General features: G+C 35.3%; 2 protein-coding genes across 2 annotated transcripts in view; one reads left to right on the top strand and one right to left on the bottom strand.

Moving 5' to 3' along the window:
* LOC141457413 (thyroid transcription factor 1-like) overlaps window positions 1-2,870 on the bottom strand; it is a 79,887-nt gene extending 77,017 nt beyond the window's left edge. The window contains exon 1 of the mRNA XM_074134353.1: window positions 2,415-2,870. Coding sequence (XP_073990454.1) covers window positions 2,415-2,802 — 388 coding nt within the window. The 5' untranslated portion in view covers window positions 2,803-2,870. The remainder of the gene's footprint in view (window positions 1-2,414) is intronic.
* Window positions 1-12,493, top strand: part of Rat1 (5'-3' exoribonuclease 2 Rat1) — a 139,269-nt gene extending 126,776 nt beyond the window's left edge. Inside the window, exon 19 of the mRNA XM_074134346.1 lies at window positions 12,334-12,493. Within this exon, the coding sequence (XP_073990447.1) occupies window positions 12,334-12,365 (32 nt within the window). The 3' untranslated portion in view covers window positions 12,366-12,493. The remainder of the gene's footprint in view (window positions 1-12,333) is intronic.
* Window positions 12,494-12,864: the final 371 nt, after the last annotated feature.

Consider the following 12,864-nt stretch of genomic DNA (forward strand, 5'->3'; position numbering starts at 1 on the left):
AAAACAAAACGTTAGCGTGGTTGGGGATGATGTAAAAAAATTAAAGAAAATACATTTGCGAAGCCGTTAAACAGATGAAGTTATGTATAAATTAAAGAGTATTTCTTAAAATTACGAAAAGTACATCATTCCGTACAAACAGCACGAAATGATCATAACATTAATTTAAGAAAAGTTGACAAAAAGGAAACCTTTTAAGGTTATCACTGAACAGAACATTGAAAATTATAGAAGAAAATGCCGAAATAAGGCTAAGAAATAAGAACTTAACAAATAATAGTAGTAACATTACACTATAAATATAAGAAGTTAAAAAGCGTTTTTACTGAAAATGGGAATAGCAGTTTGAAATATTAAGGTTAGGTTAGCTCACAAGTTGCGAAAAGTATTTATTTATTTTCACAACTGCAGTATATTTCTGCAATAAGTGAAGCTGATACAACATGATACATAGAATAAATACATGAGTAGCATGAGGGAAGAATTGAGCCTTTGGTGAAACTCCCAAAGAACATTTCACTATTGTGCACTGGCACTTCTACTTCATCGAGATTGATCGCGTGGCTGCCTGCGCTTCAACCGCCTTGGAGGATTTCCTGGCCGTCTAGTAAGTGGGGAAACTAGAGGGTTAGAATATGAGGAAATTGAAGCGCGGAATTTAACGAAGCGGGATCTTGCAGCTACAGAATCATATGGAACAAGGGGATCTTGGTCCAAGGTACAGTCAGATTCAAAGTAAGGAGCATTAGCGATTCGATTGAAATGATTGGATTTTGTAGATATTGGAAGCTTTGACTGAGCCCCAAAGTTCCATTCAGTAAGTCCAGGTAGGTTTGAGTATCATTGTGTAGATAAGTCGTTTGTTGTTTAAAGAAAGTTTCGATCGTTTGTCGAGAAGTCTAGACAGAAGTTTGAATCGTCTGTTTAGTTTTTTCCGTTTAAGTATGTGTGTCCCGGTTAGGCGTTGCTTCACGAAGAGTCCTAGGTACTTAACACAATCTGTTGCGGGAAGAGGAGTGAGAATTAGGTAAACGGGTGGAAGAATAGTTCGCCTTGGGGAGAATGTAATTTAATTATATTTGTTTTCATTAATTTTAATTCTCCATTTCTTTAGCCAAGACTCAAGAGAGTCTATGTGAGATTGAAGGGAGCGATAGGCAAGGACCGGGTCTTTATGCGGAGAGAGGATGCCGTATCATCGGCATAAGTAAAAAGGAAGGTACATATGAGGATTGGTAGGAATATCAGCGGTGTATATCTGGTGTAAAGTACAGGCACAAGGACACTTCCCTGGGGAACACCTGCACGAACTGGGAAACAAGGAGAGTAGGAATTTCCACAGACGACTTTAAAAAAGCGTCCAGAAAGACAAAATTGGAGGATGAGAAAATATGTAGTTGGTGGGGTGCTCTTGAGTTTAAAAAGCAATCCTCGGGTGCCAGACGCGATCGCAAGCTTGGGCAAAGTCAAGAAAAACCTCCCGGGCAATACTGTCCATTCTCAACACATCCAAAACGCGATGACATTGCTGTAGAGTGATGAGCGTGGAAACCAAATTGATGGGATGGAATTATTTCCTGTGAGTCTAGGAGTGGATAAATTCGTTTTAGGAGCAATTCCTCAAGGAGCTTTGATCAGATTGTGAATATTGGGAGACATGAGTAGCAGATTATAACTTTAATGATCACATAGAAGAGACGAGTATTAGATTTTTCTTTTGAAAATAGTGAGTGCGGGCCGGAATAAATTGAATTAGCCTAGAATGTGCAAAAATGATGTTACGGTAGGATAAGAGGTTGGCATACTGGGTACGGAGCACGAGTTGGAGTAAATTTTATAGAGTCAATATATGAACTTAAAGGAAAATGAATAAAGATAAGATTAGTTTTACCGCATAGAGAAAATTGAATAGAGTGGAAATGGAGAAACTGTTGGCGAGCGGAGCATTAACCCGGAGAAGAAAACTACTAAGGTGCGAACCTGATATGACTTCAAGGTAGCCGTGGCATACATTAAGGCAATAGAAAATGGGATTTAGAGTAAAGGAAATTTGAGGTTTAGCCACTAGGTAGAACCGGATGGTGTTGAATTAATTCAGATAGCCATGAAATACAATGGACAATTATAACATTAGTTAAATTACATACGGACTTTTGAATCAGTTTTATTATTTTCTAGTTTTAGACAAATACTTTAGGCTAAGAAAGGACTATGTTTTGACAGTATCACTTTCACGGCCGTTGTTGTTTAAATAAGTATCTGATTTTAAGTTCTTATGGTATTAATCATCATTAAATTGTTTGTTCTCTAGGAAATATTGTTATTTGTATGAGGTAGTTATCTAGCGGAATGTATGATGTATGAAATGTGAGGTTATCTAGAAAAAAAAATGAAAAACATAAGATTGTACTTACTGGCAAACCTTGGATCATTTGGAGATGCCCCATACCATCCGGGAGCATTTGAGTAGGAGATATCCGTGGTGTTGCAATACTGCGCCGGGAACTGATGGTGTACGTGCATATAAGGATTGCTCTGTGGAGGAGAGGGTACGGTACCCGTAGATCCGCCACCGGTAGAACCGCCGCTTCTATACGGACTTAATTCCAGTTTTCTATATGATTCTTCAATTGGTGACAATATGTCCGTAACGGAAAATGGTGTCGTATGCGGTTGATTGTGTTTAGGCGATAATGATATAGCTAAATCCGGTCCGGACAGATCGGGCAGTAAATCGGCCGCCGCTGGGTAGGTGTCGTGACTGCCGTGCCCTGACTGCAGCAGGCTAGAGGCGGTCGACATTGCACCACGGCTGTGGCTCGAGTGGTGCTCACAGACCCTCGCTTCGAGTGGCCCTTGGCCCCGCCTTTCTCCCCACTCCACAGGCCTCTCAGCCCGCCTCTTCCAAAACGTACCCTTATCTGCCAACCTAACTGGCCTGCCTTCATCTATATACACGCGGCCTTTGCACTCTAACTTTTTATAATAATAATAATACAATAATCCTACCTTACTTTTCCATGTAAAACCGCTGTAACTTAACTAAATAGGCATCTTGTTTCGTTTGGCTGGACAGCACACCGAGTCTGACGAGCAGCACAACTGTATCTACTACTTGGCCTATCTGCTCTGCCTTTGCCTCTATCGGTGCGCGCAGAAGACCAAAACGTGGAAGAAGAAGTGTGAAGCTGCAAGTGGAATTATATTTTGGAGGCAAGAGTTGAGTAATACATGCGGATTAATTTCCACATGGAATGATTCGTTCCTTAAGAAAGAACTTAGTTTTTCACTGCAATCAATCATCTTAATATTCCACAAAAACTGTATCGCGGCAGTTATAATTTCACATTATTTTTATGCTTTTACGACGTTCTTAAAAAAGGGAATAATTGCCACCATAATTTAATTTGTGTTTGAAAGTAATCATAGATTTTAGATAAGCGCGCAAATAATGGAGATTTACGTAAGTTTAGTGTGAAGAGCTCCAGGGTGGGTCCTCGTTTTACTTCAAGCAAATAGTATTTAGAATCCGATCAAACCACATCGTTGTTTGTTCTATTAATACCGAGTAAAAATATGAATAGTACTTCCGGTGTGTGTAGGAAAGTAAAAAGTGATATCTTTACCCAATGCAGAACACCTGGAGGAACTCTGCGGGTGTTTGAGTCAAATATTACCACATTTTAATGGAAGATGAAGAGTGAAAACAAGTACCCCTTTCTTGAGAAAAATGAAAATTGTGTGGAAAACAAACTGTATTAACACAAGCAGTCGGCTTTAAAAGTCTTTCAAAGAGTGTGCATACGAAGCCAACATTGGAAAAGTAAATATCAAAAATGAAAAGAAAACTTTTCAGATTGGTTGATGAGATCAGCAGCCAATCAATACAGCCGCACGAGTTAGTGCCCTCAGAATTCATACTATGGGCCGCTCTCTTTAAGCTTAGGCGTAGAATGTTCGAAAATCGGCAATAAAAGGGACTCCTAGCCATCGCACATTACTTATTAGAAGCAATCCTGCAGTTTGATGCAGAAAATATTGAAATCAATAAAAGGTGGGCCAACTAAGCCTTCAATCATTGCATACCAACTTCGCACAAATGCCAAACATTGTGCATGAATTATGTACAGCTAAACTAATTAAAATCTGGTCATGAAGCTTTTCTATTTTTCATTAAAATAACAAAAAAACAAATAGTACATTACTTAATTGGAGAAGGCAATAAATTTGCTGAAACGTTGGTCCGTTAATCTAAATTTCTTAAATAGATTCTTCAGTTTTCTGCGCTTTTAGAGAAAGACTTAAATAATTTTCGTAAATTTCTGTTTGCTTAGTGACTACCACTTTTATTTGAAGCATTTTCACAGAAACATTGTCTGTTGCAGTATTTAGACGCATCCACTAATTCGTTGTGTGGAAGAAGCCCGCTCTGATCCCAACAAATACAAAGCTAATTAATCCTCATAAAACTAAGATAAATATCCAGTCCCAGCAAAAACTAGTGTTATGCCTAAAGAGGAAAAAGTGTTTATTGTAATATTTTATAAGAAAACACATTCCATAATGTCTCGAAAAAGACATCATATTTGTCTTAATTTTAAGAAATATAATGCTCATCAAGTGATAACAAAGACGAAAGCGTTACCGAGAATTTATGCTAATGGAAAGTGGTAGGCAGAATGATGGAGGGAATTGTGGGAGAGTGTAAGAAATGTGAATTAATTCCAAGGAAACCACCGCAAATCACCGTAGGAGGACCCGACTATGTGCAGCCGATGAATGGAAAATACTTTCTGTAATTGGTTAATGCTGGGTGGAAATATTTCCATCAAAGATTATGACGTCCAACAACACCACAATCAAACTCATAAGATCACTAATCTTCAGATTCGGAAGCCAGGTAGATCGGGATTCAGATAACAGAATAACTAAATACCTCTACAGAATTCAAGTCGTTCTTTGCGACGTTATAAATTTTTAATAAAGTCAATAAAAACTAATTACTACAGAATTAATAGATACAATGCTAATCATTGCGAAGAATGTGCCGAATTATTAAACCAGTTATTCACACACATGGTCTTGCTTACGGAAATTAATTCAGTTTTGATTGATAAAAATGCAAAAAAAGAAAAAATGTTTTTATTGGGTAAGTGCAGCAGTTTTCTGGGCAGTTTTGATTTGATCTTGGGCGTTTCGTATGTGACATCAATTACTTCGGTTGAAATCTTTTTCTCAGAGAATAGTAATTTTAGTAGGATTCTAACGCTAAGTTTTAAGAGTCTTAGAAGAAGCTTTTTCAGAGAGAATTCCGAAAAATGAAAGATCGATTTAGTGAAGTGACATTTGCTCCGATAGGGTGATTGTCCCTGACTTTGAGGCAGCTAATGGAATTTGAATTCCAATACACATATCTCGGACCGGAAGACTACAAGTGGGCCCTTTGTGCCTTGAGTTTGAACTGACTGCGATTAGGCAGACCCATCATACTGATCCGAATTGGTCCTATTTACAAAGATATCAAATTAAAGTTTAGTGAAGGATTTAAAAAAGTCGCTTTAACAAAAAAACAATAGTATTTATTGAGAGTTAAAGAAGGACGCATTGAATGGCTCCGTTGGAGAGAAGAGTGGTGAGGCGCAGGTGGGTCTCACACAGCGGTCCCCGGCGGCACTCAAGAAGGGAGACCAACGTCACTGGGGGGCTGGGAACGCACTCCCACGATCTCCTCTCGCTTGTCCCTGCCTCTTCAACTGGAAAACCTAACTTCCTATGAACTGGTACTTGATTTGGCCTTTCCAATTATTATTTAAGTCCCGCAGAGGTACGGTTCGCGTACAATGTACACTCATAACGGTACTAACTGTACAAATCCATACCCACAACTTTTGCCACCTATTTATTAAATAACGTCGCAATCTCTAAACTAACTAGACTTCCTCAATTGAAACATTTCACTTTTTCGCACAATCGCGCTTGCATTTTGTGGTCACTTAAATAGAACCTAATTGGGAACCAGCAATTGTTTGAAAAATTGATTCACCAACAGTTCTAAAAGATTGCTTGTTCATGACTGGAGGCGCGTGTTAAAGTTTTACCCAAGACGTCCAATTTAAAGCAATGATTTACATTTTGTTCGGCTTTTAGATCTTTTAACTTTTAAAGTGCGTCCACTACATGTGCACCTTATCAAGACTTAAGCTATAATGCTGGAATTCAGTGAATTCTTTGCCAAATTGTTGAGAAGAGTATGCGTTATAACTGGTATAAATCGCAATATATTAGTGATAATAGTTGACGAGATACATATCATAAGGTTAAAATTTTGTGGATCTCAAATCACCCATATTACAAACCATTGTATCTCTATTTGTAATATTAAGATTTCAAGAAATTCTTTACCAAATTGTAGAGAAAAGGTAGCTCTATAACTGGTATAAACAGCAATATTAAAGCGATAATAGCTAATGAGATACAGAAGGTTTTATTTTAGAGCTTTGGAATCCTTGAATTTTCACACGTTTGTATCTCTCTTTCTAATGTTCAGATTTCAATGAATTCTTTACCGAATTATAGAAAAAAGGTAGAAAGCTATCTTTAGTTATAAAGATAACTAATATAAACAGGGATGATTCAGTGACAATAGTTGATGAGATACAGAAGGTTAAATATTAGAGGTTTTCAAATCCTTAAAAATTCAAACCTCCATATCTTTAATGTTCAGATTTCAATTAATTATTTTCCGAATTATAGAGTAAAGTTTCCTTTAAAAACCTTTTTAAAGGTTTAAACGACAGTGTTTTAGTAATAATTAAAACTGTCCGGTAGGACAGTTGTATAAGGGTTGACCATCAAAAACTGCACGAAAAAGCATAACGTTGAAAAACACCCAACTTTGACAATTTTTTTCTCTTTTTCTATAAAAGATAAAATTCCCAAATTTTCTTTAAAATACAGGGCAAATCCTCCTTTATGGCTGTAATTTTTTTTGCAACAACCCAGATCTAATAGGTTTCGAGAAATAAGTTGCTGAAATGAGCAAAAACGGCTTTTTCAAAAAATGTTCTTGTTCTTACATATCTGTAAAGCAGATATGTAACTTTGCGAAATTGACAAAAAGGAAAATCTATCCAAAAGGTACAAAAATCTCTTAACAAAAACTTACAGTTTAAAATGTTAAGTATAAGGGTTGATTAAACGCCAAAAGGTACACAAATCAGCGAGTACCCAACATTTCATTAATACTTCATTAATATTTAAGTAATTCTACTGCATTAATTTTCATTAATAAGTTATTTTTTAGAATTTATTAGATGTCACAGACCTTTATGCTGGCCACTTCATTCATAATATTTTTTTGTTATAATTATGATAAATCACATATATGTACATGCATGTTAAAGTAGAAAAAGACAAAGTTAGAGTAGGCTACTGTCTTGAATTCGTTTTACCGAAATATTCGTGAGCACAAATAACACACAGTTATAACAAGTAGATTATTCAACAACAATTATTGTAAACGTTTGTTTACCTATTATTATAAACGTTTGACTACTTCATAAAATAACAATTACTTTAATCGAAGAATGAACTTAAACCGACGATTTTTATTTAAAAATAAAAATAAATAAATAAAATAAACAAAATCATTGATGTAAGTTGGTGTAAGCATTTTCTAAAAAAGGTTTTGAATTTTTTAGCCTCATATTTTTTTTTATATTTTTTATAACGTTTTTCTTTTAAACCTGTAATTAGTAGTTTGATTATTATAAATAACTAGATATTACAGTCAATCTACAGTGCTACTTGAACATATATTTTGTAGACGAAAATGGCCAGCATAAGGGTCTGTGACATCTAATAAATTCTAAAAAATAACTTATTAATGAAAATTAATGCAGTAGAATTACTTAAATATTAATGAAATGTTGGGTACTCGCTGATTTGTGTACCTTTTGGCGTTTAATCAACCCTTATACTTAACATTTTAAACTGTAAGTTTTTGTTAAGGAGATTTTTGTACCTTTTGGATAGATTTTCCTTTTTGTCTATTTGGAATGTTACATATCTGCTTTACAGATTTTTTTAAAATTTGGAATAAGCAATTCTATCATTATAACCTGATAAGGTGTTAAGTCGGAACCGTAACAACCAATGGAGAGATCTTTTTAAAGATTGATTATAGTTGCGGTGCCCCAAACCATCCTCAATAACAATTTTTTTGAAAAAGCGTTTTGACTAATATAGGAAGGTATTTGTACGTAAATAGCAAAATTAAACTGCGATTTCAGTACTTCCTTTTAAGAAGAGTAAGAAAAATAAATTGCGATTGCAGTACTTCTCCCTAAAAGGCAAAGAGGCAAAGATTTTTTAATCGACAATTCATTGATTTAAATCGGTTCACTCATTGATAATTTAAACGATTGCAGTACTTCCTCTTAGTAGATGCAAGAGCATGATAGCACTTCACAGCAACGTAGAGGAGCTTTAACCACTTATTCGAGCTGAATTTTATCAAAATCGGGCTAAGCGTTATAGAAATATTGGTAATAATAGTTTTAGAAAGGGCCTTATTTGGGTGGGGCGAACTCCCCTCCTTATGAGACACTGCGTCGAGACTTTTGAAGTGTAAATCTGTACAAAATTTCAATTCGAATGACACTTCATTCATGAAAATCGGTTCACGTGTCGATAATTTGAAACGATTGCTATACTTCCCCTTAACAAGTGTAAGAGCTGATCGCCGCTTTAATGTTACGTAGGGCAGCCCTAACCCTATCATCCTACCAAATTTTATCAAAATCGGGCCAAGATTTACAGAGTAATTAGTAATAATAATTTTGGAGGGGGCCTTACATTAAGGGGGCTAACTCCTCTCCCATTCGATGTACAGGGTCGAGACCCCCAAGAGGCACATCTACATAAAATTCCGAATCGAATGACACCTCATTCATGAAAATCGGTTCACGCGTTTAGGCGCTACGTTGTTTACAAAAAAGGTAACAAGAAGAACAAGAACAAGAACAAGAACAAGAACATTTTTCGGAAAAGCCGTTTTTGCTCATTTTCGGCAACTTTTTTCTCGAAAACTATTAGATCTGGGTTGTTGCAAAAAAAATACATCTATAAAGGAGGGTTTGCCCTTTATTTTAAAGAAAATTTGGGAATTTTATCTTTTGTAGAAAAAGAGAAAAAAATTGTCAAAGTTGGGTGTTTTTCAACGTTACGCTTTTTCGTGCACTTTTTGTCGATCAACCCTTATACAACTGTCCTACCGGACAGTTTTAATACAAAAAGTTATATTTTAGAGGTTTAGAAGTCCTTGAAATTTCAAACCTTTGTATCTCTCATTGTAGTGTTCAGATTTCAATGAATTCTTACCGAATAGTAGAGCAATAATTGCTATATAATTGAAATGAATCGCAATGTTTTAGTGATATTAGTTGATGAGATACAGAAGGGTAAATTTTAGAGGTTTTAAAAACCTTCAAATTTCAAACCACCATATTTACTAAGGTTCAGATTTCAATTATTTCTTTACCGATTGTAGAGCGAGATTTGCTCTATAAGTGATATAAATCGCAATGTACTAGTGACAATAGGTAATGGGATACAGAAGGTTAAATATCAGAAGTTTTCAAATCCTTCAAATTTCAAACTTTTGTATCGCTCTGTGTAGTGTTCAGATTTCAATGAATTCTTTATTCAATGAATTGTAGAGCAAGGTTTGCTCTATAACTGATATGAATCGCAATGTTTTAGTGGCAATAGTTGATGAAATACAGAAGGTTTTCAAATCCATCAAAATTATTCGTTAATAATACGTAATTAGATGTAGAATGTTATACATACGAGAGTCGTTTGAAAAGTCCGTGCAAAAATAAAAACTACTTAATTTTTGGGGGTAAACCTTTTTTATTTTTCAACATAGTCTCCTTTTAGGCTTATACACTTCGTCCAACGCTGCTCTAGTTTGTTGATCCCTTCCGAATAATAGGATTTGTCCAAGTCTGAAAAATAGCCATTCGTTTCTGCAAACACCTCCTCGTTTGAATAAAATCTTTTTCCCGCCAGCCATTTCTTCATATTGGGGAACAAATAGTAGTCCGAGGGAGCCAAGTCTGGAGAATAGGGGGGATGTGAAACGAGTTGGAACCCTATTTTCATTAATTTTGCGACCACAACTGCTGAGGTGTGAGCTGGTGCGTTGTCGTGATGGAAAAGGACTTTTTTGTGGGCCAATCGTGGGCGTTTTTCTTGCAGCTCGGTTTTCAAACGGTCCAATAACGATGAATAATATGCACCCATATGGCCACTCCGAAAATTTTGAAAACCACTTATAAACTGTTCTAATCGAAGGTGCAGAGTCACCATAATGTTTATCAAGCTTCTCTTTAGTCTCCTGAGGCGTTTTGCCTTTCATAAAGTAGTGTTTAATCAACACACGAAATTCTTTTTCGTCCATTTTTTGAAAATCACTCGACTTCCTCGATTCAAACGAATGCCAAACACAAAGAAATAGACCGATCTGGCTGAAACTTGGTGTGTGTTCTTCCAAGAGATGCTACTAACTAAACATAACCTCGATACGCGCCAGTAGTGCTATCTCTCTGACTTTGCACGGACTTTTCAAACGTATGTTATATTAGAGAATTTGAAGTCCTATAAATTTCAAACATCTGTATCCCTCTTTCTAATGTTCCAATTTTAATTATTTTATTGCAATGTTCTAGTTATTAGATATTGTTGCATAATGTTACATAGTTTGTTAAATTTTAGACTAACAGATAGGGCTCTTTTTGGTTTTGGCGCTGAACACAGTTAAGGAGAGATTTCTTCTTCTAAAACTATTAATTTTAATTATTTTGTAAGTTTTAGCCCGATTTAATGATGTCTGGCAGGAAGTTAGGGTTTCTGGACGTGACATAAAACGGCTATCCTGCTCTTACACTTACTAAGGATAGTATTGTAATCGTTCAATTTATTGACGCGTCAACCGATTTACATGAATGAATTGTCATTCGATTCCAAGTTCGTAGATTTAGCTTTTGTATGTCTTGATGTCTACAACATTAGAAAGGGTGGGGAAGAAGAGATTTGAGCTTTACTGCGTGACAAAGTGCCATCCTACTTTAACAGTTATTAAGGGGTAGTATTGCAATCGTGCGTATTTGATGTTTAATTTCTCTTTGCTCTTTTAGTAATAAGTACTGAAATCGCAGTTTAATGTTGCTATTCACGTACAAAATACCTTCCTTTTTATTCGAAACGTTTTCCCAAGAAAATGGTTTTTGTGGACTTTTTGGCAATCTCAAAGTATTCTTTTAAAAGATCTCTCCAGTGGTAGTTGCGGTTCTAACTTAATACCATGTCAAGTTTTATTGAATGTATTGCTTTTTTAAATATTAAGAAAATCTGTAAATCCGATATGTAACTTTGCAAAAAGGAAAATCTATCCAAAGGGTACAAAATTCTCCTTAACAAAAACGTTTTTAACAGTTTTAAAAGTTAAGTATAAGGGTTGATTAAACGCCAAAAAGTAATAATTTTTTGTTATAATAATGATAAAGTGTACATTACATCTTCGTAAATAAATGGGATTAGAATGTAGTTGAAAAAATATTATTTAGTATTATCCCAGATTAAATATTGCCTATTATTACATTTTACTACATAAAGTAAGAATCAATTTAATCGAAGAATGAACTTAAACCATAAATTTCATTAGTTCATTTAAATGTTCCACTTAAATGGAATTACTGCGCAATTTCACAAGCCAAGTAGCCTAAAATATTGTATCTTCCTATATTGTACTCCAGCTCAAGATTTTAACTCGCATGAACTCTGCCTGAATCCATTTGTAAATAGCAGGCAGGGGTGTAAATGGGAGATGTAAAATTGATTTACTTTTTATATTACCATAATTAGCATTTTTCCATTTGATACTCGTTCACAACAGCTTTGTATAGAACACTTTCAGCAAAAACATCATTTAGTTCCACAATTATAACACTTAGAAAAAGCAAGAATTTTGATTACTGCCGAGCTAGCTGCACATCCTTTCTTAAGGAAAGCTTCAGAAGCTAGTTAAAAATACCTAAATGGAACACCAGGAAGGTAAAGTTAATGCAAGCTTTATTCCCTTTTTTATAATAAAGTTTTTCAAAAATATAGCATAAAACCATTACGACTGTTTGTATTCGCTTTGGAAGTACGTACAGAAAGATCGATCAAAGTATTTTGGCAGGGTATTTCTCTGTTATGAGAGTTATTCAAACAATGACTCAAATTGGCAAACTACAAACAATTAATAACAACTTTTAATTTTTGTAGATTTGCCTTGCAATTGGCAAGAGCTATGTTGAGGGAAGAGCTATGTTGATGGTAGAGCTATGTTGAGGGAAGAGCTATGTTGAGGCAAGAGCTATGTTGAGGGAAGAGCTATGTTGAGGGAAGAGCTATGTTGAGGCAAGAGCTATGTTGAGGGAAGAGCTATGTTGAGGGAAGAGCACAAACAAATAAAGGGTGAGAAAAGAGGAAATATTTGATTTTCCGGAAGCAATAAGAATTGTACATATTCATATTATGTTTATAAATATTAATACATTTAATAAATACTTTGATGAAGAGAACTAGCATTTTATTTATGTCCATATCTTTATTTTCTGTTTATGTACAGTTTTCATTTTTATTTGATAAAAGATGCATCAAACTCTCCATCTAATAAGTGCAGGAAAGGAACATCAGTTCAGTTTCTTCGTGAACATTTATGCACTTGCAGTTCAGCGCATAAATGTAATGCGCGAAGGAGACGAACTACTGTATGCAAGTGGTGTTTGAAGTTGTTGGAGGGTCTGCTGATAG

This window comes from Rhodnius prolixus, unplaced genomic scaffold (genome assembly GCF_049639745.1).
Source record: "Rhodnius prolixus isolate KJV_2025 unplaced genomic scaffold, Rpr scaffold_16, whole genome shotgun sequence".
Lineage (NCBI taxonomy): Eukaryota > Metazoa > Arthropoda > Insecta > Hemiptera > Reduviidae > Rhodnius > Rhodnius prolixus.